This window comes from Tripterygium wilfordii, chromosome 5 (genome assembly GCF_013401445.1).
Source record: "Tripterygium wilfordii isolate XIE 37 chromosome 5, ASM1340144v1, whole genome shotgun sequence".
In the NCBI taxonomy this organism is placed as follows: Eukaryota; Viridiplantae; Streptophyta; class Magnoliopsida; order Celastrales; family Celastraceae; genus Tripterygium; species Tripterygium wilfordii.
This window is the reverse complement of record NC_052236.1, coordinates 1245979-1269859: the sequence shown is the minus strand read 5'-3', so window position 1 is coordinate 1269859 and position 23881 is coordinate 1245979. Positions and strand designations below refer to the sequence as shown.

The window sequence follows — 23881 nt, the reverse complement described above, 5'->3', positions numbered from 1 at the left end:
CATCTATTTGTGGGTATCCAATATCATTAGAAGCTGTTACCCCAAGGAAACAACAAGCGTTACACCTTGAGACTCGGGAATTCCGACTAGGACTTTGTGACCAGTTCGCCCATTCCTGCCACATGAAAGAACAGTTTCAAACACAAGGATCTTTGGAAGTGATATAACTATTGACAAAAGACATAAAGATAGTCTGAAAGGTTAAGAATTCTTCAAGTCACCAATGGATCATGTACTTATTCAAAGCATTTGCAACTATCAATTGCATATTCTAAAAAGGACAGAATGTATTTTTCTGGAAAGCTTGTTGAAGCAAAACAAAAAAACCCACCAGAATCCCAGAATGACGGAATCACCATCTGCATTCCTGCCCATGGCCTAAAATTTTTATTGTTATATAAGATAAATTATTAGAACTTAAAGACCACATATAAAAGAAAGTGACTTCTAAATCCTAACAGAGTCATCAATACTGCTTCCCTCTGTATTGGAATGCTCATCATCTTGCAGTGATCACATGATTAGAACTTTCCACTTTGACTTCGACTATTGCTACTTCCTCGGCCCGACCCCGAGATCTCGAATTCTTAACAGACAGAGCCCTTCTTCTTCTCGGCATAAAACGGGCTCCACTTCCCTTAATTAGCTTGTTGAGGAACGGGCTTGACTATATAGGCAGCCCCTGTTCAAGTATTGGAGGAAGCACATGGCATGGAAAGCATGGTAAGTAGGAAAGCCAATCCTTAAGAAAGCTCTCTCACCGGGGTCGTCCGGTTAGTCGACCTAAGCTAAGTTAAAAATGAGGGGAAATTCCTTTTTAAACGAAAAATGCTAAAGCGGTTCTGGTTTTTGTTATGACAAGAAAAACAATCATTGTCAAAAAGAAATAACCTAACTGGGAGTTATTTATAAGTACTATGGGAATACTGCGAGAAATATCGCAATTCCATGTTTCACATTTTCATTATTGCACTTATTAGTTACATGTAGGTATTTACAATGCATAAAATCTAATATTATCACATTCTTCTCCATAATTTGATATTCAAGGATCAAGTTCGACCTTTGTAATGATATTCAAGGCTTTCAGAAAAAAAAAAGAAAAAAGGAGCCCTATAGTTTTTGGTTAATAACAAGATTCTAAGAGTGCTAGAAGGTAAAAGTTTTTGTAATTTTGCTTTGAGTGAATCCCATCAGAACAGATTCCAAAGCGCCGTAATATATGGCCATTTGCATGAACATTTTTTATTCCTTTAATTATTTACATATAATACACACACCAATAGCAAAAGATAGAACAAATAAACTTTTGGATCACTATATTAGTATAAACATTATGACGCAAAATACATCATCTAAAATTTAAACCATTATGGTATCAACTATTGAAACAAAGAACTAATGCCTCCAGCTCGTAACTAATGACTGATAGCTATCAGGGTAAGTATGGTGCCCTTATGAAATGCTTAAAAATTATGACAAACTGGGAAGACCCGCGATGAGAGAAATTTTCAATAGAAATATCACAGCAAGATATTTCTTCCAACCATGAATGTTGTGGCTATTCTACTGTCTCCACTCCAATGTTCATCTTCTTGACAATGAGAGTAAAACAGCCAGCCAGATATGATAGTTCAATCAGCACCATAAACTGGTTTATGTTGGGTTCAGCCTTCAGTTCAGGACTCAAGGCATACAAGTACGATTCAAAGATCATCTATCTACACCCCACTTCTAGTAGATTGCTATAATATCTAAAAAAACTGATTCCTTCTTGATTAAACCAACCAGAATAATCATACTAAAGATTGAAAGATAAAACAGAAAAAGAGTTACTAACCCAGTTATAATAAAGTGGAAAATTTAGCAATTCTTGCACTAAAAACACTGAAAATAAGGAAGAAAGACACAAAAACCAATAAATAAGAAGAAAAATGTTGATGGGTACTTACATCCACGTTGTATTTCTCTTTTCTATGCACTAGAGGAGACCATCCTACAAATTTAACCCACAAAAGCAAGTTCAAAAAGAAAAAAAAAAAAAAACCCAATTAATCAGGGAGACTTTGATAATTGAAACAATGAAGATTTTGTGAAAATTCTTAAAAGCGAACCTTTAACGCGACCGCTGCTCAAAAGGGTAGAGCAAGTTGCCATCTTTGTGGGCGAAACGCAGAGACGGAGTCGGGAAGAGGATAGTGATTAGTGAGAGTGCAGGGAGGATAGTGAATGGAATGGATAACAGACCAAATTCCTTGCTGTTACGGGTCGGGTTACAGAATACCCGTTTAGTATGATAAGAAAAATTCGGATACAAGGTCCGATTGACAATATGACCATATTATGCTTCCATAAAAAAAAAAAGGCACATCCTTAATTAATTTTTTTTTTCCAATCCTACCCAATGATTATATACTTAAATCAATATTTTTTTTGACCAACCTTTTTCTTGGTAGTCCAATTGAACATCATACAAGATAAGTTGTCGAAATGCTAACGCATTATCACAAATGTATTGTTTCACAGGGAAATCGAATTCGATAAGTTGTCCAAATGTTAGCACGTTTATATTGTTTCACTGAGAAATCGAATTCAAAACATTCCAAGTCTATACTATTTGACAATAGAGAAATTCACAATTTAACCCCATAGAGATTCACTGTTAGACTATCATATGAGTGTTTGTTATAAAAAATATATTGTTTTTAATCTTTTGAGGTTTATCATTTTTTTCCCCATAAATTTAATTCTCTCAAATATTTTCAATTTTTCTCTTCATATGCATCTCGTACATAAAAAAATCCATTAAAACTCAAATATCATAATAAATTTAAGTGGTATGAAGCCCTAATCATAAATCGTATTGTGTTATTTTAATGTGGAGTGATGTACAATGTCAATAGGTGAATTCACTATTGTGTTCAAATTTTTATTATTCGGGAAAATGAGAATCCCGTCCATTCCTTGTGAGTCGTGACTAAGTGGTCATAGATTCAAATTTCATTCTTTACCTTGAAAATAATTAAATTAATATGTTATAATTTAATGTTAAAATAATTGAAGAATAAACATTGCATTCCTTTCAAACAAATTACACATGAAACCCTAATGGGACCTTTTCTTGCCTAAAGGGCAAAAAAAATTGGCAATAGTTAATACCTTTTTAATGCATTTATCCCTTGTTATTGGAGGCGGTATGATTTTGTTTCCTATTTTGACTGAAGATAGTCGAAAATTTCGAAAATACTATATTTATGGAGTAATATCGTAATAGCATTTTTGGATTCAACTTGAAAATTCATTTTTCAAACATTTAAAGTTGAGTATCAAAATTTCAAATTTGTTTCAAAATGAAATTTCGATATTTGAATTTTGAAAAATGAATTTTCAAATTGAACTGCCTCAAATTATTCAGTATCAAAAAATGTTATTACTCCGAATATTTAGAAAAAGGAAAAATTGAAATAAATGAATAAGGAAATATATGTGTTCACAAATAAATAAATAAATAAATAAATAAATAATGAAATAAATAAGGAAATGTAAGGAAATTGATTGACTTAGGTTTATATGTGCCAATGTTAATTCTAAATTTCTAATTAAAAGCAAATTTCTCAATTGGTATTTATAAAAAAAATATTACGCTCTATTGATGACTATTAGCGTTAATATTATGAATGAAAGGATTATCACATAGAACACCAGCAACGTTACCACTAGGTCTTCTCAATCCTACATATGCACTCTCTGTGCCGGCTAGGGTTTCGTCCTGCAGATCAAGCCTTGCTTCTTTCTTCTCGTCTTTCACCTCGTCGTATTCGCGTCAGTCGTCGGCGGTGACGATCGCGGCCGTCGACATGTCGAAGCCTGTCGAGTGGTCGGCGACGGAAGTTAGGGACACCTTCATTAATTTCTTCAGAGACAAGGGACACGTGAACTGGAAATCGAGTCCCGTTGTTCCACACAATGACCCGACTCTTCTCTTTGCCAATGCTGGTATAGTTGTACTCCACCTTCGTTTACGTGTCTGATTGACTTCGCGAATTTGAAGAATCTACGAGCTCTTTTTTTTTGTGAGAATTAATACATATAATTTTTGTAAAAGTAGGACCGAAATTTTGTTTACTTTGGCTCTTGTTTTCTTTTAATTTCCTCATTTTGGCTTATAGGTATCTCTTGTATTGCTGGCTTATTGAGATGCACTTCTGAACTTGAATTTGTGCGCTGTTTCTGGTGGGCAGAAATATGAAGGGATAAAATAACCAAAAAGCATAAGAATTTTTTTTTAACTTAGTCTGAATGTTCCAATTTCAGTTTTGGTAAGAAATGTTTTGAGCAATGAAACCATTTTCGTTCATATATGTATACATTTCTTTTATTTATATTTTTCTAATAGGAAATTATTTACAGGTACTTAATTTTTTGTATTTTTAATGCTTCTGGACCAAAATTTTGAATCTTCTTGATTTTTCCCTCTGTAAGAAAATTGCATTTAACTTCTTTTTTCTCTTATGATAAAAGTTGATAAATATTTGCATGTATTAAAATTATGAAGCATTTCAAGTTTGTCATAGGATGAATGGTCTGGGGGTTTGCTTTAGAGAAATTAATCTTTCTGTCTTGAGGGGACAGGTATGAATCAGTTCAAGCCAATCTTCCTAGGGACGGTTGATCCCAACACCCAATTAAGCAAACTCACCCGTGCTTGTAACACTCAAAAGTGCATTCGTGCTGGAGGAAAGCACAATGATCTTGACGATGTTGGTAAAGACACATATCACCATACATTTTTTGAGATGCTCGGAAATTGGTCATTTGGTGATTATTTCAAGGAAGAAGCCATTGGATGGGCTTGGGAGCTTCTTACAAAGGTCATTTATGAATTTACGTTGCTTATTTTTTTTGAATGGAATTTACATTGCTTAGTTATTTGCTTCCACTTATTTATTTGCAAGAATTGCCGTTCGTACTCACAATTTCTCTTAACCTTCGGTGTATGGAGCCCTATCTTGTTGCTACCAGCACTCTCCAGCTTAAGTATGCATGGGGTACTGTTGTTCTTTGAACTACTGACTCTTATTTTCAAAACTACAAAGGAATTCATAGTTTTTTTGCACATTCTTTAGGTTTACTTTTTACTCAATGGCTAATTATATGTTCATTGAAATTTTCAAGAGAAATATGTTCGAACTAGAAGCAATGGCCTTGCTCTCTCTGTCTTCCCCCAACTGGCAGTTGAAAGTAATGCTTAGGTGGGGAATGTGGGGTCTGTATATAATGTGTTTCATGTGAAAGTTTTGTGGCACTTAAGATCTGTCAACTTAGAGCTCCTTTATTTTTCTACTGTCGCTGATTTATTGGACCTCTGTCGAACAAGTTTATCATGAAGATTTGTGGATCTTAATTGCTTGCAGGTGTATAAACTGCCAGCAGATCGGTTTTATGCCACCTATTTTGGTGGTGATGAGAAAGCTGGTCTTGCCCCTGATACTGAGGCAAGGGATCTATGGTTGAAGTTTTTACCACCTGGACGTGTGCTGCCTTTTGGCTGTAAAGTATGTGTTCTTCATTATTTGCAATCATTTAGTTTTTATTTGAAAGATCATATGCGTCAATTGGTCAATCCATGTTCAACTTTTTTTTCCCTAGAGGGTATTTAAGTCATGAAAGATGTCCCTTGACCAGTGCATGATCTGAAATGGATAGGTGAAATGCTTATGTATTTACACTTAAATATGGGACAACTTATGAGTTCTGAAGATGTTTTTGCAAAGAATATTTATATGCATCTATATCTACTTGCATGGGATAGTGGTTTTTCTCACTTATGTATTGCACTTGAGTATGAGGCTACTTATGAGTTATGAACTTGTTTTTTCATGCACCAGATATAACCATTGAAAAGTTTTGTATATTGATTTTTATTCAAGGATGGATTTTTTTTTCAATTGCCATTTTTTTACCCTGCAGTGCGAAGTATTTAGTCATAATATTTGCTTTCATGATAAGAAACTGTTTTGCAGGCTTTTGATTTGTGGTCCTATTGTTTTCTATCATTGGGTAGGTTGAACTGACTAAACTCTCTAAAAGTTTGCCCTAATGCTTTCCTTTTATTTTTCAGTTGGTTTTTTAATCTTCTTACTCCGAACAATCTATTTTGCTTGTCAAGTATAGTTTGGAGTTCTTTGGTTTTATGATCGTCTGGATGTTTTCTTATGAGGAACAATATCATATGAAGTTTCTGTATGCAGTTTTTGGTTTAGTTCTGAATGCCCAAATCGAAAAACAGTCCTCTTTTTTTTTCCCCTTTATTTATTGGTCTTTAAGCCTTTTATCTGGTGATTATTTATTTATTTTGTATAATTGAGCAGGATAATTTCTGGGAGATGGGTGATACAGGACCTTGTGGCCCTTGCACTGAAATACATTATGATAGAATTGGGAATCGTGATGCCGCGTCATTGGTTAATAATGATGATCCTACATGCATTGAAATATGGAATCTTGTCTTTATTCAGGTATGACTTTGCTGCTACGTTTTTATGGCTTTTGATTTTGTTAGAGGGGTTGGTTGTGAGGATATTTCAGTGGTTTGTGCTGATTGTGCCTTATAATCCGTCAATGAGACGATTTTGGCCGTTCCTGGCATTATTTTTTGTTTATTGTTGTTGTTTAAATTTGTATTTCTCTAGGAGGTAATCCCTTTTTTTTGTGTGTGTGTAGTATGGTGGTTGTGAATGAGTTGCATGTATCATTCAGTTTTTTTGTTCTTGTTATGGCAGTTTAACAGGGAAAGCGATGGGACCTTGAAACCGTTGCCTGCTAAGCATGTTGACACAGGAATGGGCTTTGAAAGATTGACTTCTGTACTCCAGAATAAGATGAGCAATTATGATACTGATATTTTCATGCCGTTCTTTGATGCTATCCAACAGGTATGATGAGGTTGCTGACAATATTATTCGTAGAAATCTGTTTTAAAAAATGGCCAGAGCATCTAATGGGAAAGAAAATTATAATTCAGTTTCAACATAACCGTTTTATTGGTTTCTTGAAGAAATTTTCTGTCGCATACTTGGATTACTTGTTGTGGGTGGTCTCTTATGTGTTTTCTTTTCCTCTCTTTCTTTTGGCATTTATATAGTGCTCATCTATATCGTCTATTTCCATTTCCTAAGTCTTCGGATAAACTAATGCTAGGCAACAGGAGCTCCTCCTTATTCTGGAAAAGTTGGAGCAGATGATGTGGAAAAAATTGACATGGCATATAGAGTTGTTGCTGACCACATTCGAACTCTCTCGTTTGCCATTGCAGATGGTTCCTGTCCAGGTAGAGTATTTGAAACTGGGATTATGTTGCCTTAGTTATTCCTGAGGTAGTTTGTCTTTCTAATTGTTGTGTAAAGGCATTATGAATGCAATGGATCATATTTGGTCATTTAGGTTTAAAAGATTGGCTATTGAGTCAAACAGTTAAAATAGTTATTGGTATATTGGTACTTTGTTGCTTATGATGGCGCTGTTTATTAGTAATGTAACCATTTGGGATTGTCTTTTAGCAAGTTTGAAGTAAATAATGTCAGTTGCATCCCCCATTTAATTGTGGCAGTTATACTAGTCTGAAAATGAACTACTTGTATTTCTATTTGATGTATAGGCAATGAGGGTCGGGAATATGTGCTAAGGCGTATTTTACGTCGAGCTGTTCGTTATGGAAATGAGGTCCTAAATGCCCAAGAAGGATTTTTCAATAGGTACGAATGGAAACCATAATTTGGTAATCGTAAATATCTTTCGCGTTGACTATCATATCTTTTAATGCTTGAGGTTAGCCAACTTTATTTCTCTTTGAGAATGTTCTTTTTTTTTTTTTGAAGAGAAAAATTTATTACTGGCACCAAGGGGGTGCAACCCAACAGACTTTACAAAGAAGAGAAAGACAAACTTGCAAAGAAATTGGAACTAAGCCCACTAGACCAGTGCTTAAGCGCAATTTGAGAATGTTCAACTACAAGTTTGAAATCTAGCTTCCTAAACTTAATCGTCAAAGTCAATCCAGAGTATTTTTTTCTGATGTTACGCCTGATAACTTCTTGAACTAACTTATATCTGTGCTTAATGCTTAACTTCTTACTCAGGCACACTGTGACTGCCATGAGCTCAATTGACTCTAGATACTTTATTATTTTTTTTAGTGGAAATGTAATATTAGTAACAAACAGCACCAAGGAGGTGTCAAGAAATATACAAGGTCACATAATTCAAAATCATCTCTCTCATATTATCATCTCTCTTAACCTTCCCTTTGAACCAAAAAAGTAATGTGTGAGAGCTTAATTATTTTCTTCTTACTGATTTAATTTGATTTAGGCTTGTAAGTGTTGTTGTGAAAGTCAAGGGTGATACTTTTCCGGAGCTGAAACAACATGAAGCACGTATTAGGGATGTAATTGCAGCAGAGGAATCGAGCTTTGGCAGGACTTTACTGAAAGTAAGCATAAATGTTGCATTCTTCTTGCTGCCTCATTAATATGAATAAATACATGGAGTCATGGACTATAAGTTCTGTCTGTCTGTCTCTCTCTCTCTGTATATATATATATATGATGGCATCTGGATATTTAGTTTGTAATTGTATTCAATAACCATGAAGAATAACAAATTAAATTTATCATTTTTTCACTGATTGATTGGTTTGTATTTGGGTGAAAAGCTATTCCTCAATTTGGTCTGTGTAAACAGGGTCTGAGTTTGGAGTTTTAATATTAATTGTCTTTTAACTTTTTCTATGAAATATCCATTCTCGACTGTAGCAATTGCAATGTTTTACTATTGATTTGTTTGTGTTAGAACTTAGAATATGTTTAAATGATGTGAAATACCCCAAACCAACATTAGGTTGAATGACAAAGTAACCAATCTTAACATGGTATCAGAGCGGTAGGTCTTGTATTCAAATCTTAGCTTCTGAAATTTAAACCCCCATTGTTATTGCCCAAGTGTGAGCCTTTGTGTGTATTTGTCGTTGCCCCAAGTGTGGTCCTTTGTGAGAGTAGCCTTGGTGTTGGGCCTCGTTTGTTGTCCACATGTTGGACCATCGGATTGTCTAGCCCATGTAAGGGGGAGTGTTAGAATATATGTACAAATGATGTGAAATGTCCCAAACCAACAAGTTAATTTATTGGGTTGAATGCTAAAGTAACTAACATCAACAGTTTGTAAGGGGTGTGACTTGTGAGTATTAAGGACCTAGAAGCTTGTAATATGAAGCACTAGATATTATTTAGAGAATTGGTTCTCCCTTAGTGCCTTTTCTCAACAAATTCTTTAGCGTTAAAAAAAGAAGGAAGTACATAGATGCAAAAGAAAATTTTAGCCTTTGATGGAATTGCATGGCGGAAGAAAACTCTTGCCATGGGCTCCTGGTAGCGTTTCATCAAGGATTCATGCAATCACCTAGAGATCTGGGATTTAGACTTGTTTCCGTTGTTGTTCCTATGTTTTTTCGTTAGATCACTTTTAAAAAAATATTTTCCAATGTTTGTCCAACCATTAATTTTTCAATTATTTTTACAATGCAATATGTCAGTATCTACTGGGAATAGTTTCTTGGGGCATTACTGATTTTACTGTAGATTAATTGTCTATTTATTCATTTTGGTTTGGGTTATGTGATCATGATTTTTGCCATATGCTTCATCTTTTTTTATAGAGAAGGGATTGTTTTGTGAAATTTCTTTTTACAAGATTATCCTTATTTCGATCGATATTTGTGAGTTTAGCTAGCCTTGAAATTTCTACTTTGATTTTATTGCTCAATCCTTTTGGAAGGCACATTTCGTGCAATGTACGTTTCCAATGGGCATGAATTCACCAATTTCTGGTAGGTCTTGTGTCATGAGTTTCCTTCCAAAAACTGATTTATTGTCAAATTATCCCAGGGAATTGAAAAGTTCAAGAAGGCTGCACAGGATGTGGAAGGGAAATTATTAAGTGGACAGGTGACTACATTTCTATAGAAGTTTAAACTTATGAGTGATATGTGGTCGCATTCTTTCTTTCATATTGGACTTTTCGACATGATGGATATCTATATGAACGTGATGCATGGCTCATCGGCTCTTCATTTCAATAACTGGACGCAAATTTTTACCCTGAATGAATACTAATTTAATTTGCTTATGTTGGCTTGTATTGAGGTTGTTATCATGTATTTGTATACTTCTTGGAGAATGTCCTCACATTATTCATACCAGTGACGTTACTTACATTATTTATGGCACTTCATCTTCCGAAAATTGGATATAGGTTGACTTGGGTTGAGCACTTAAGCTGTGGCAGTTTAGTTGGTAATTATTGAAGTGGAGAAATAACACACATTCAGTAACTGGGGTTTAATATACTTATCTGCTTCTCTTTGTTGCTTTAGTTTGATTTAGGCTTGTGGAATTTGTATTTCTTTCTTGCGATTGAATCATTAAATTTTCTCCTTGGTTTTACCACTCAACTTAACAAATGAAAGAGGATAAGAAGCATAACCTGACTCTTGTTGGTGAATTTGTTTCCCTTTCCTTGTTACCACTTTTTCAGTTTTCCACTAATATGTTAGGGATCCATGCCTTACTTGCTACTAAGTTGGCTGTGCACGATCCACCAAGATGAAGCTGCACAACAAAGCTTCAATTGAAAATTTAACATTGTCTTCAATACTTGAGCTCTGATGATGGAACTTTATAATTGATTACTGATCCCGGATGGCATTTATAGGAGTTGTGTTTAACACTAAGTAGGACAGTGGTTAAATTCCAAACTAAGATACTGTTTGACAAAGTCAGTTGTTAAGTTAAGATAATCATTTATATCATCTATTTAAAAGTAAACCAAAATGTCAGCTGCATTTAATTTGAAAGGAAGACAATTTTCTTCAGCCAAAATGATCTCTTGGTTGCAGGATGCTTTTCTCTTGTGGGATACATATGGCTTCCCATTAGATTTGACTCAGGTACATTGTTGGCTTTATACTTTTTCTAAACAACTTCTTACATTTCCCTATGCATCTGAAAATTACTTCTCTCCTCCAGTTGATGGCGGAAGAGAGGGGACTGTTAGTCGATGTTGAAAGTTTCAATGTTGCCATGGAGGAGGCTAGAGAAAGGTCCAGGAGTTCACAGAATAAGGTATTATTGGGGGCTGGCTTTGCTTATTTGTATCAACTATAACTGTACAACACATGACGTCGTTTAGCCTATTCCTATCATAAATTTTGAGCTTTGGAACTGAAAAGGATTTATAAGAAGTCATGAAATAGTGAACATTTTCTGGCAGCAAGCTGGTGGCGTCATTGTCATGGATGCTGAAGCCACCTCCACATTGCACAGGAGGGGTGTTTCTGCAACAAATGATACCTACAAATTCATATGGTTCCAGGTTAGTAAATACATGTATTATGCATAATACGCGCAGTTATATGTGTAACTGTATCTGGAAACACACGTGTATTGTTATTAAGAACCGCTTAGGTGACAACTGTAGTAAAGTTTTTAAACTTTTAGAACAATGATCATCATGTGAATGTTCCACTTTTTTCTTCTTCTTTTTTCTTTTTTCTTTTTTTTTTTTCCGCCCTTTTATCGTGCTAAGATATTGTGGACATTGCCAAAACTTTATGCCACAACTTTATGTTGATTACTTCTCTAAATGCCATCCTTATACATGATTAGAATATGGGAATACGTTATTATTATTAGCATCGTCTTTTATTTCTGAATAAAATAAACTCCTGCTCCTCCTGACCATTGGTTCTTGTTCTTGAAAAGAGCATTTTGAGCCACTCTATGGGGGAAAAAGTTATGAAACTATTTTGGGCAAAAAGCTTGGCTAAAATTTGGTATTTGGAAATTAGTGTTTGAATTACATTATCGGAACCTTTTTTTTGGATAACACCTCAGTGCTCATTTTCCATTTTCAATCTAGTTGCACTGCTAGAATGGATAAATAAATGTAAGTCTCTTTTATTTAATTCTCCCGCTAAAGGAACATGTGCTTTAGTGTTGAAAGTGCAGGCATTCCCGGTAGTGCTGTATTGTTCTACCAATGTATTGATATATGTTACTAGAATTTTGACATCTTGCTTTTATTTTCCCATTGTTGCTAGAAGTCTAGAACATGTATTTTTTTTCATTTACCTTTTCTTACTTTCCTATCACTGGATTTTTCAAACATCTCGGTTTATTTCACTGGTCTCTGTGTCAGGACCATGAAACTGTAATAAAAGCTATTTACACTGGCTCTGAGTTCCTCGAAAGTGTTACTGGCAAGGAAGAAGTTGGTATAGTTCTGGGATCTACGAGTTTCTATGCTGAGCAAGGTGGTCAGGTATTTTATAACACATTTAATTTGTTTGTTATCCGATGTGGTTGAATCTGATCTTATGATTTATGCATGGGCATGACCTATAGCAGTCCACTGACTTTTAAAGTTTCAGAAAGCTACATGCTTTTGCCTGGGATTTGGTGGTGATTATTGAAGTAATTGTTTACAGTGACTGTATTTTTTGTGTTGATTGGTACTGATATTAACGTTATAATCGACGTGAGACTTGGGAAATGTGTCCATTTACATGTGAAATGCTTCTGGCAGAGTTTAGTTGAGGCATATGCCTCAAATTTACTGTCCTTTATCCTAAATGTTTGCACATGACATTTTCATTATTTGTTTTGTATGCACAGCCATAGTTTTGCCATTCCCTTTCCTAATTTAGTTGAAACATTAAATGTATGAAAGCCTTAATTTGGGTTCTTGAATGATGTGTACGCTAAGTTGTTCCATCATTCACTTACTGGAGGAGCAGCAACATATAAGCAGCATGTAAAATAGAATGCCAAAGTTGGACAACCCTTCTGGATATTCCTTACAGGGGTGAATAATGATTGGAAACAGTTGGGATAATTATTGTTAAATTATCTTTGCTCCTAACAGTTAATTGTCTGTCCCGTTCTTTTGGTTTCTGATCTCTTTCTCTCTCTTTGTCCAGTAGGACTTCTATGTGTCTAACATGGTTTTCTTCGGTGCAGATTTTTGATACTGGATTTATCCAGTGCCCATTTGGCTCATTTGAAATTTGTAATGTCCAAATTTATGGAGGATTCATCCTTCACATTGGTCATCTTATCGAATCCACGGGCAGATTTTCTGTTGGTGATATAGGTATCTGTAAGGTATAAGGAACAAATTATGCCCCTTTTTTCATGTAGTTTGATTTTTTTTTTGTACACTATAGTTGACTGTGTGACTTTTCCAGGTCAACTATGAGAGGCGTAACAAAATTGCTCCTAATCATACCTGCACGCACATGTTAAACTTTGCTCTTAGGGTATGTTTGACGAACCATGCCTTCTCAGCATGCACAGTATCGTTTTCGTCTTTTAGCTTCATAGGAGGTATAATATGAATGCAGGAAGTACTTGGCAATCATGTTGACCAGAAGGGATCTATTGTTCTTCCTCAAAAACTGAGATTTGATTTTTCTCATGGTAAGGTTAATTCCACGCCGTTATCTTCGAAATAAAAAACCAAGGTTTGTTCCATACTGCTACTTGTGTACTTGTGTCAAGAGGAATCATATTTAAAATGTCACTTGTAATTTAAATAGGGAAGCCAGTTGATCCTGAAAATTTGAGGAAAATTGAGTCGATTGTTAATGAGCAAATAAAAGCTGAGTTAGATGTATATGCCAAGGAGGTCACCCTTGCGGAAGCCAAACGTATCAATGGTCTACGGGCTGTTTTTGGAGAAGTAAGTGGAAACAGCTATTGTGTTGTTTTTAAATTGGGTGTTCAGATGTCTGGTAAAAGGCCATATACTATAACCTCTTCTCCATTCTTGATGCAGGTATATCCTGATCCTGTTCGAGTAGTGTCAGTTGGTCAGAAAGTGGAGGACCTTCTATCGGATCCTGATAATGAAGAATGGTTATCAATTTCGGCAGAGCTCTGTGGAGGTTTTTTTCCCCTTCTAATTATCTTGTGCTTGTTCTTTCTATCTTACTCTTGATTTTGCATTGATATTGAATGAATATATCTATTGGGTATTGAATCCTCATATTCTTGTAGGGACCCACATAACAAATACCCGAGAAGCTAAAGCATTTGTTCTTTTATCTGAGGAGGGAATTGCTAAAGGAATCCGAAGGATAACTGCTGTCACAACTGATTGTGCTCTTGAAGCATTGAGTGAGGCATCCAAACTTGAGCAGAAGGTTGACGAGGCATCCAAAACAGAAGGAAGTCAACTGGAAAAGGTCTGTCAATAATCCAGACATTGACCACTTTCGTTCTTCTCTATTTTCAAGTGAAGAAAAACACATGGAGCTTATTCAGATTTACAAATCATATTAATTGTTAAGCTTGTATTGTGTGAAGTTACACCTCTTTTAAAATTATATGCTTGCCCATAACCCACACATAGATCTCGTTGAGAATTTTTACTACATCTATGATGTGATGTGTGTTTTTTCACTTTCATTTGAGTGGAAAAGAAATTTATCAGAAAGACGTAGATACCCAGGAATATTACTAGACTAAGAGCAGCAAAGTCTAAGTCAAACAAATATTGTTAGGTAAACATCTATAGAACAATCCCTACAGTTTTCAAGTTTCATATTTCTTTCTTTCCATTAGCACCAGAGAATAGCCATTGGTAGCATCGGCAGATTCTTCCTCTTGGTCTTCTTTGTGGTTTGTTATTCCATGCCATTAATTCAGCATCGGCAGATTCTTCCTCTTGGTCTTCTTTGTGGTTTGTTATTCCATGCCATTAATTCAGCTTTGACCAACAAGATTCCAGTAAATCCTCCAAAGTCCAAGGGCAGTGCAGAAGAAGATGGTCAATAGACTTTCTTTCTTAGCTACCTGTTGACAATAAATATTGAGGCCCTTTCTCTGCAAAATGACTAAGGTCTGAATTTTATCGAAAGCCACCTTTTGAGGGGGTTTCAGCCTTCCAGATTCATGAGCTAGGGAAATTTGAGTCACCAAATTGGGGTGCTTTTAGTAAGATTTGACAGTGAAGCAATCGTCTTAGTCAACAATCAGCACAACCTATCTTCCACACTTGTGTCGATTCTGGAGAATTAAATCAGTTCCCAAAAGTTCAGTACGGTGCCAATCTCCCAGTGCTGGACAAATCTATCTAGATGGAATGTGTCAGTTTATACTAGCGCTAGATATGTTAATCTAATCTTTGATGCTAGTCTTTGTTGATTGCTGGCTTATTAATATCAGGAAAAAGACTCTTTATGGGATGGTACCTATCCAGTGAAAAGGGGACCTACATGATAGATTATTATAGAGTTCACTAATGCAGAAGTTTCCACTTTCCAACATCATGCATCACAGCATCTTTGCTGCGTTATTGTGGATGAACTATATGTGGGATCTAGTTTCAAGAATTTGAAGCAAGTAATGTTGTAGTTGGTGTTGATGTATAATTGTCTATTGGTTTCTCTGAAAACTACTTGAGGGACTTTGGTTTTTGTTGTCAGCCTGTTTAACATTTAGATTTCTCTCGTTACAGAAAGTCGCATCTCTAAAAAAGGATGTGGATTCGGCAGATATTCCAGCAGCTAAGAAGGCCGATATCAGGGCCAAGATTGCCCTACTCCAGGTACTGTTTCCGGCTAAACAGGAGACACTGTCTTGTTTGGCTGTTCTGTGAAAGTACTATTTTTTTTGTTTGCCTGTTTCTATTTACTAGATGTCTTCATCTTGTATCAGAATCAAGTCAGACAAGCTCAAAAGAAAGTGGCCGAAGAAAACATACAGAAAGCTGTAAAGGCTGCAATTAAGATAGCTGAAGCTGCTGTTTCTGATGGGAAGTCGTTCAGTGTCGGTCATCTTGATGTTGGTTTAGATACAAATGCTGTTCGTGAGGCAGTTTTGAAAGTTTTAAAGCAAAAGGTTGTCAGCACTTTCTGTTTGGAAGATTGTTTCTTTTGATTTTGTGTTTGTTTTCAAGTCATGCTTTTTACATATCTATCTAATAGTAGAAGGTTTTAAGATTTTCTTGGTTGATGCAGGGTATATCTGTAATGGTTTTTAGTACAGACCAAGACACAAATAAGGTTGTGGCGTGTGCAGGAGTGCCGGAGGGCATGAAACTAGATGCGTCAGAGTGGTTGAAAGAGGCTCTGGAGCCTCTGAATGGAAAAGGTGGTAGAGGAAAAGGTGGTATTGCTTCTGGCCAGGTTAGCAATATTCTCAGATTTGCACTTATTCCTTTTAACGTATTTTGATTTTTTACACTGTTAAAATTATGACATTAATCCTCGTTCTATGTCAGCTGTAGCTTAATTATATCCAACATTGGTAGTGAAACATTGACTGTCGTAATTTGATTTAATATTGCATTCCTTCCCTCTGAAATTGTTGGGTTCCTTTTATGGTGATTGAATTATCTTATTGGTTTTAAATAGCTTCGAGAACAAAACTGTTGACCATATCCTTGAGCATCACTATGCTTTCTTTTTGATGACTTGGAAACATTGATTGAAATTTTAGATCTCAGTTGACAATATATGAATAAATATTAGATTGTGGGTGCTCTTAGTTGGCAAGGAGGAGACGAGCTCATAAACATATCAAATCATTTTACTAGTTGTTGCATGAAGCAAACTTCATACTCTTAGGGCTTAGCAACGTATTAGTGAAGAATTAATTCTCTGTGATATCCGAGCCCCTTTCTTCAAATTCATTAATCCCAAATCAACAATGATGGTATTGCTGCACAAAGGGAGATGATCCTTGATTTAATTTCCGGTGATATTGTGTTGTCACGCTGGGCTTTCATTCCATTTTGTTATGTTTATGTGATCTTCTAGTGCGGTCAAGTATTTACTCCGAGTAACTCACATATAACTTTCGTCGTCTTAAATTCAGGGGACGGATGCATCTGGCGTGAGCAAAGCCTTGGATTTGGCAGCTAAATTTGCTTCAATGAGATTGGGATGAGTTTCTTGAGTGTTTTGGTTGGATCATGGTGTGTTGCTGATATTACTGGTTATATTCTTCAACCTTCATGGGGGAAATATGAGGTGAAATGTACACTATTTGAACTGTAGTTTAACCTGGTAATTAAAGGCAATTGTTGACACGTCATTGGAAAATTTATTCCTCCACTAAAAGCCTCTAATCCAGTAAATCTTTAGAGAAGATAACTGCTGAATGTTGGTTCTTTAAAACTTAAAAGAGTACTCAAATTTCAGATGTCTATTCTGGCCTAAATAGAAGCTCTCTTGCAATTAAATAGAGGCCTTTTCATCGCATTGCCGATAATTCTAGCTATGATTCAAAAGATAAAAGACTTGGGGTCATTTGGGCAAAATAAACAGCCATAGATGAACAAACACAAAGGATTTAACTAATTTAATTTGTTAAACTAGGTAACAAATTCCAGGTAGTTGTTTGATTGCACCATCGGTGTGTTTGATTAAATTTATTTTAAAGTTCAGTTCACTCAATATAAATAGGGGTTTATGTAAATTGTTGTGGGGGATAGATTTTTTCGTCATGTTCAAATATTTCAAGTCAGTACCTTAAAATTGAAAAATGTTCAATTTTGATCACTCGGGACAGACAAGTAAGGAGTGCGACCCTTTATCCTCATAAGAAATCACCCAATTCAGGTTTGATAGGTTTGAATAGTAATCGGATAAAATTCAAGCAATTGATAACCAATATAAACCTCGGAGAGAACACGGCTCCCTATGACCACTGTACACAAAAATAAAGTTGAAATTTGTTCAATTTTGATAACTCCAATAAAATTTGTTCAATTCTGATAGCTTGGGTCGGATAAATAATAAGTACGACTCTTTATCCTCCTAAGAAATCACCCTTTCGAGGGTTGAAGATACTTATTGGATAGGATCCAAGCACTTGAGAGCCAATATAAACACTAGAAGCCGGAGAGAAGACGGTTCCTATTAACCACCGGACATAAAAATCTCTTTGCTTGACGTGGATGCGCGTAATCTCGTGGTTTTAGCAAAAGGTTATCTGCTACTGCTCATTTAAAATAAGCCGTGAACGTGTCAATATGTTATTGGGAGCTCATCTCATGAGCGCCGACTTAATATTTTTCTTCTCTCTCCATATAAATTCTCATTCCCTTCCAAACCTTCTCGCGCTCTCTCCGAAACGCAGTCGTGTTGTCTCACAGATAGAAGGTCCGCTCGACAATACGAAGTCGCGAATCCTAGGTTTTCTTCCGGAGGTCAGAAGGAGGCAACGGTTTTTGTGTAGGGAACCCTATATCGGATGGCGGCTGCAGCGACAGCGAGCGTGGTTCCTGCGGGGAGGGCGGCACGGAGGGCGATGGAGGATGACAAGTTGGTCTTTGAGACGTCGCCTGGTGTAGACCCGATTATGAGCTTCGATAAGATGGGAATCAAGGACGATTTGCTTCGTGGAATCTATGCATACGGCTTTGAGAAGCCCTCCGCAATCCAGCAGAGGGCTGTCATGCCTATTATTCAGGGCCGAGACGTCATCGCACAGGCACAGTCCGGTACCGGCAAGACCTCAATGATTGCCCTAACTGTTTGCCAGATGGTCGATACAGCTAACCGAGAGTAATTTTTCTCTCTAATTTTTTTGTTGCTTTTTGGTTGTGAAACCCTAATTTTTGTTGTTTGTATTTTGAGTTTGATGTTTAGTAATTATATCGTCCTTAATATGCTAACTTTAAATCAAAATTATTTCGGGTTTTACTCTGAGCTTTTTCTCTAAATATAATTATGTTGGAGATGTGAGAAATTCTCTTAGAATGGCACCAAGGTTGTGCCATGCAATTACAATCATCTATATATTGCACTCAATTAAAGTAACTTAGGACCCTGCTCCCTCACCCATCCGTACCATAATCCTAATTAATTCTGTCCTATCGGTTTGAATAACTTGTCCTAAATTGTGCTAGTAAAGCAATGTCTTTAGAAGGGCTCTAACCCAACTTGTGTTCTGGGGCTTCTGGTGGAGAATCTATTTTGATACCTTAAATATATTCGTTCTTGTTTTATTCCTTCTTTTTATCTGGTTTGAGTATTTTACAATTTGTACCCTTCGGAAAGGTAATTTAGAATTTGAGGTTTTGGCATGGCTGAGGACATTATTTTATAGAGAACATAGATGAAAAGAGGATATAACAATGTTTTGGGTTATGCAACTTAATGTTAATATCTTTACATGTCTGGTAGGCTCAATGTGAAGGTTTTTGTAAAAATAGTTAGGGAAGGCTTCTATTATTCCTTTGCTTTCATTTTATGATTTATTGCCCAAAGTATGTCAGTCCTTTTTTAAGCAGGTCTAAGTGACCCATAAATTAGAAGCACATACTTATGGTCCCGTGTTTTGCTAAATTATGCAGGGTCCAGGCCTTGATATTGTCACCTACGAGGGAACTTGCATCTCAGACAGAGAAGGTCATATTGGCGATTGGAGATTATATTAACATACAAGCACATTCATGTATTGGTGGAAAAAGTGTGGGTGAGGATATCAGAAAGCTAGAACATGGAGTTCATGTGGTATCTGGAACTCCAGGCAGGGTGTGTGACATGATTAAGCGAAGAACTCTTCGTACCAGAGCCATTAAATTATTAGTCCTTGTGAGTTCACGATTTCCTTAGTCTCTCTTTCACATAGTTTTGCTTTTTCGTTCTGTTAAGACGTGAATCTCTTTCGAAAAGTTGTGCTTTTTTTGTTCTGAATGTATTCATGTTGGGAAGACCAGGCTCAATCTATCCTAATCCTTTTGTAATTTGGATGTCTTGACAGGATGAGTCTGATGAAATGTTGAGCAGAGGTTTCAAGGATCAAATTTATGATGTATATAGATACCTTCCCCCAGAGCTTCAGGTGCTCTCTCGCTCGCCCTCTCTCTCTGCTTTAATTTTTGGTTGAATTGGTGACTTGTCTCATTAGTTTTTAAAATCAATGCTCTTTTCTTCCCCAGTAAAATGAGGAAAGCAATCCAAAGCCATTTATTGCTTCAGTCCATTGTGCTACTGGGGATATTTATGCCACTCTATTGGACTTATCTGTGTGAACATCAAATTTTTTTGGGATGGTTTGTTTTCTTGTTTGCTATTTTCTGACTTTTTGTTGATTGCAAATGTGTCTATTTCAGTGGTTTAAAATTTTCATTCTGAGGCGTTGTATGCTTTACTGGCTTTGTTTTCTATTTATATTTTGCTTGTGAATCAACTGAAAGTCATGCGTTGAAGATTGGTTCTGCATGCGGTGAATGTTAATTTTTAAAATTTTTGAGCCTTTGTCACAGGTTGTCTTGATCTCTGCTACGCTTCCACATGAAATTTTGGAGATGACAACCAAGTTCATGACAGACCCTGTAAAGATCCTTGTGAAACGTGATGAGTTGACTCTGGAGGTAATTAATGATTTGATTATCTGTTCTTTAAACTTGCGGGAATGCAAATCTGAGATCCAAAATAAGCTTTTATTTACTTCCGTTGTATTGGTGACAGGGCATCAAGCAATTCTTTGTTGCAGTCGAAAGAGAGGAGTGGAAGTTTGATACTCTCTGTGACCTGTATGATACCCTTACAATCACCCAAGCTGTTATTTTTTGCAATACCAAGCGTAAGGTAATACTCTTTGCGGTTAATATCTTCTTAACTCTGTTGTAATGGTGAATAAATAAAAAACATCTTCCATGTGGTACCGAGGACATACTGATTGAGATTTGATGTACCTAATTGAAATTTGTTTCTAAATTTACATATTGGATGGGGTAGGATTAACTATTTGTTAAGGAATTCACATCTTTGGTGCATTGTAAATTACTCATTAGAAGCATTATGCAGTATATTTGACTTAGAAAATACTGCTTGGGTTTTTTCTTTCCCTCTTACTTGATGTATGGTCTCAAGACTAGCTGTGTGTTGTTTGTGAACACAATGGTCAAAATCTTCCTATGAGCTCGAGCAAGATTCCAGTATAGGATGTGACATTACTTTATCTAGGAAATAGAAGATATTGAAGTGCTAACTGGTCTATGGTCGGATAACAGAGAGAAAATTACCTTAGTGAAGCAAGTGTTCTTTTGTTGAGGATGTAATGTTGCACGATATTTTTCGCAGATTTCTTTAACATCACTCAGTCGGTTTTAATTCTTGGTTTTGTGTTGCTTTCAGAAAAGTTCTTGGATTTGAGTTTTGTATTTTAATCTTTCAACTATTAAAATTCCCACTGGTGATACAGGTGGATTGGTTAACTGAGAAGATGCGCAGCTATAACTTTACCGTGTCATCAATGCATGGGGACATGCCACAGAAGGAGAGAGATGCTATTATGCAAGAGTTTCGGTCTGGGGCAACCCGTGTCTTGATCACTACTGATGTTTGGGCTCGGGGTCTGGATGTTCAACAGGTTAGTTTTTTTCCTCCTCTTTTTTTTTTGGCTTAGTTACGCTGTAAACGAATTTCTTGGAGGCTTCTGCCTTCTTGAGTGAGATCTTGTGTTGGTCGGCTTTGTCCTGAGAAGGGTGGCCTTCAGCCATTCGAAGTTTTCCAATTGAGAAGTCTTGTGATGCACAAAATTTATGCTCTCCAGAAAGCTGCAGTTCATAGGTGTTAAGAACTATTATAATATTGGGTCATTGAAGTTCAATTTAGGTGCAATGTAATTCTTTTAGCGGAAAAAGCCTGAATCTGGATTTGTTTTATAGATATAGTTGATCATGAATCTCGATTTTATGACTTTGTGCTTTGCACGTGCTGAGGTGTTTATTTGTTTGTGTAGGCATCTAGAGGTTTAAGGCATTATTTTCAATATAAGGAGTATTAGGATGTAAGCATGGTTCTTTTAACTTCTCTATGTTGTATGTACTGTTCAGGTTTCTCTGGTGATCAATTATGACCTTCCGAACAATCGTGAGCTCTACATTCACCGGATTGGTCGTTCTGGTCGATTTGGACGCAAGGTATTTATATTGTTTGTCTATTGAACTTCAATTTTTTAAAAATGTTTCTCACACTAATGAGGTCTTCATGTGGTCCTGTCACCTTTATCACCTATGGCTGATTTTAGTTTCATGATTGGTGAATGATGGCTTTTACTATGTTTTGCAGGGTGTGGCTATAAATTTCGTCAAGACTGATGATATCAAGATCCTAAGAGACATTGAGCAGTACTACAGCACCCAGATTGATGAGATGCCGATGAATGTTGCTGATCTGATATAAATGTTACCGATGATAACTAATTAACTGTTTAGTGGATTGGGGGTGATGCAGAGTTGTGTAGTTGATGTTTGTGGTTGGACCATCTTTTTTCTTCGGATGAAATTGTGCACAAGTGGTTGGTTGATTGGTATTTGTGGCGGGGATGTTCTGATGACGAGTGATTTGAGGATTCTTCATTCTGTTTTTTTATTAGAATTTTTCTGGTTCTTGTTCTTTTATGCATATTGGACTGCTTTTAATCGGAGAGGTTAATTCTAGGTTTTTGCGAAAGATTTGAACCTTTTGTATGTTAATTTGTTTATAGTATAATGTTCGACTACATTGGTTTTTTTTTTCTTTTTTTAAGTTATTATTAGTTTGTGGCACATATTACATCTATCTGAGGAAATCTCTATTCCCCTTTGTCAATGTAAAGAGGAGACACTGAATCACTTGTTCTTGGAGTGTGATATCAGTAAAATATGTTGGTTTTACGCTTCACCCATTGGTTTGCGTTGCAGTCTTTTATGCTACGGATTAAAATCATTCTTAATCCATACAAGATTTTGAAAATCCATAGGGAAGATGTCCTGGACTTGCAAATTCAAGCACTCACAATAATTTGACATTTTGTGGACGAGTTTTGCAGCGCAGTAATAACAAGGAATATATTTTTTTTGATAAGCAATAACAAGGTATATTGGGGGCATCATCATGCTTGGAAAACTAGCAGAGTTCCTCATTTAGCTTTGAGCTTTTCAATGGTTTCAAAATTGGCTTGAAAGTAACAAAGGAGCTTCCAGACACAGCAGTTTTAAAGACTTTTATCTAGAGCTGTTATTGATTGGTTATTATAAGACATTTTACCCGGGCCGAAAATTCGACTAAAAATTCAGTTATTTTGCATACTCAGTGACTGAAACCGATCATAAATTAGCTGATAAGTGATAACACCACAATTTACCTAATTGTTCTAGGATTAAATAAAACAATCAATCAGAGAAGCAGCTGTACCTAATTTTGACGAGTTGAGTACACAAAACCTCTGAAGCAACAGCTTTGGACCAAACACATTAGGGACTGTACAGTCTTTGATGTCTCCACAAATTAATATGACAACCCACTGCTTCCTGAAACAAATCAAAAACAGTGAAATCGCCCAAAGCAAAATTTAAAATGCAGAAGAAATTCTGTCTCCTGCTAGTTGCTGTGTGATTGATATAACAAGTAGGAACCAAGCAAAGCCCTCTACTATGTAGATCCACTGGTCTCTCCCTCTCTAATGATCTGCATCAATTTCAGATTGTTGGTGAAAAGTTAATTGATTGCAAGTTAAAATTGTACCTGAAAGGGTCCAATATAAAATGTTATTGCTGCATGTATATACATATATACATACCAGTATTGGGGCTGTGGGGCATGATCTTGAAGGGTTTAAAACTCAATGTAGGTGCCTCACCAGGCTTCAAGGGTTTAAAACACAATGTAGTCTGCCCCTTCAATTGAGCCTCTTTGGTCATAGCCCTTAACGGATTCTCCTCAGATGTACAAAAATTAACCAAATGGTTACCCAGAGAACCAGTACCATTTTGTTTTGTATCAACAGCATAACTTTTATGATAAAATTTACAAAACGCCTTACGT

At 36.1% G+C, this 23881-nt stretch overlaps 2 protein-coding genes across 2 annotated transcripts; both read left to right on the top strand.

The window, feature by feature from the left end:
- The first annotated feature begins 3670 nt into the window (after window positions 1-3670).
- On the top strand, window positions 3671-17261 carry LOC119998704 (alanine--tRNA ligase-like). The gene is made up of 23 exons (XM_038846075.1): window positions 3671-3996; window positions 4633-4871; window positions 5415-5555; window positions 6372-6518; window positions 6783-6935; window positions 7201-7330; window positions 7658-7754; window positions 8371-8491; window positions 9942-10001; window positions 10952-11002; window positions 11082-11177; window positions 11326-11427; window positions 12253-12375; window positions 13074-13217; window positions 13301-13372; window positions 13457-13532; window positions 13652-13794; window positions 13891-13999; window positions 14112-14299; window positions 15574-15663; window positions 15774-15956; window positions 16076-16243; window positions 16935-17261. The coding sequence occupies exons 1-23, from the start codon at window positions 3678-3680 to the stop codon at window positions 17004-17006; spliced, it is 3024 nt and encodes a 1007-aa protein (XP_038702003.1). The 5' UTR covers window positions 3671-3677; the 3' UTR covers window positions 17007-17261.
- A 923-nt stretch (window positions 17262-18184) lies between these two features.
- LOC119998168 (eukaryotic initiation factor 4A-3) lies at window positions 18185-22589 on the top strand. Its single transcript, XM_038845408.1, has 8 exons — window positions 18185-18628; window positions 19420-19660; window positions 19830-19910; window positions 20335-20442; window positions 20540-20659; window positions 21276-21443; window positions 21910-21996; window positions 22145-22589. Exons 1-8 carry the CDS (start codon window positions 18315-18317, stop codon window positions 22256-22258), a joined length of 1233 nt encoding a protein of 410 aa, XP_038701336.1. The 5' UTR covers window positions 18185-18314; the 3' UTR covers window positions 22259-22589.
- Window positions 22590-23881: the final 1292 nt, after the last annotated feature.

What these genes read in the sequence shown, in the direction of transcription:
- LOC119998704 (XM_038846075.1), top strand. Translation starts at nt 3,678, where the DNA reads ATGAAAGGATTATCACATAGAACACCAGCAACGTTACCACTAGGTCTT. An exon ending in CTTGGGAGCTTCTTACAAAG is followed by an intron (nt 4,872 to 5,414) that starts GTCATTTATGAA and finishes AATTGCTTGCAG; the next exon opens with GTGTATAAACTGCCAGCAGA. An exon ending in CCAAGATTGCCCTACTCCAG is followed by an intron (nt 15,664 to 15,773) that starts GTACTGTTTCCG and finishes ATCTTGTATCAG; the next exon opens with AATCAAGTCAGACAAGCTCA.
- LOC119998168 (XM_038845408.1), top strand. Translation starts at nt 18,315, where the DNA reads ATGGCGGCTGCAGCGACAGCGAGCGTGGTTCCTGCGGGGAGGGCGGCA. An exon ending in GTGATGAGTTGACTCTGGAG is followed by an intron (nt 20,443 to 20,539) that starts GTAATTAATGAT and finishes TATTGGTGACAG; the next exon opens with GGCATCAAGCAATTCTTTGT. An exon ending in CTGGTCGATTTGGACGCAAG is followed by an intron (nt 21,997 to 22,144) that starts GTATTTATATTG and finishes TATGTTTTGCAG; the next exon opens with GGTGTGGCTATAAATTTCGT.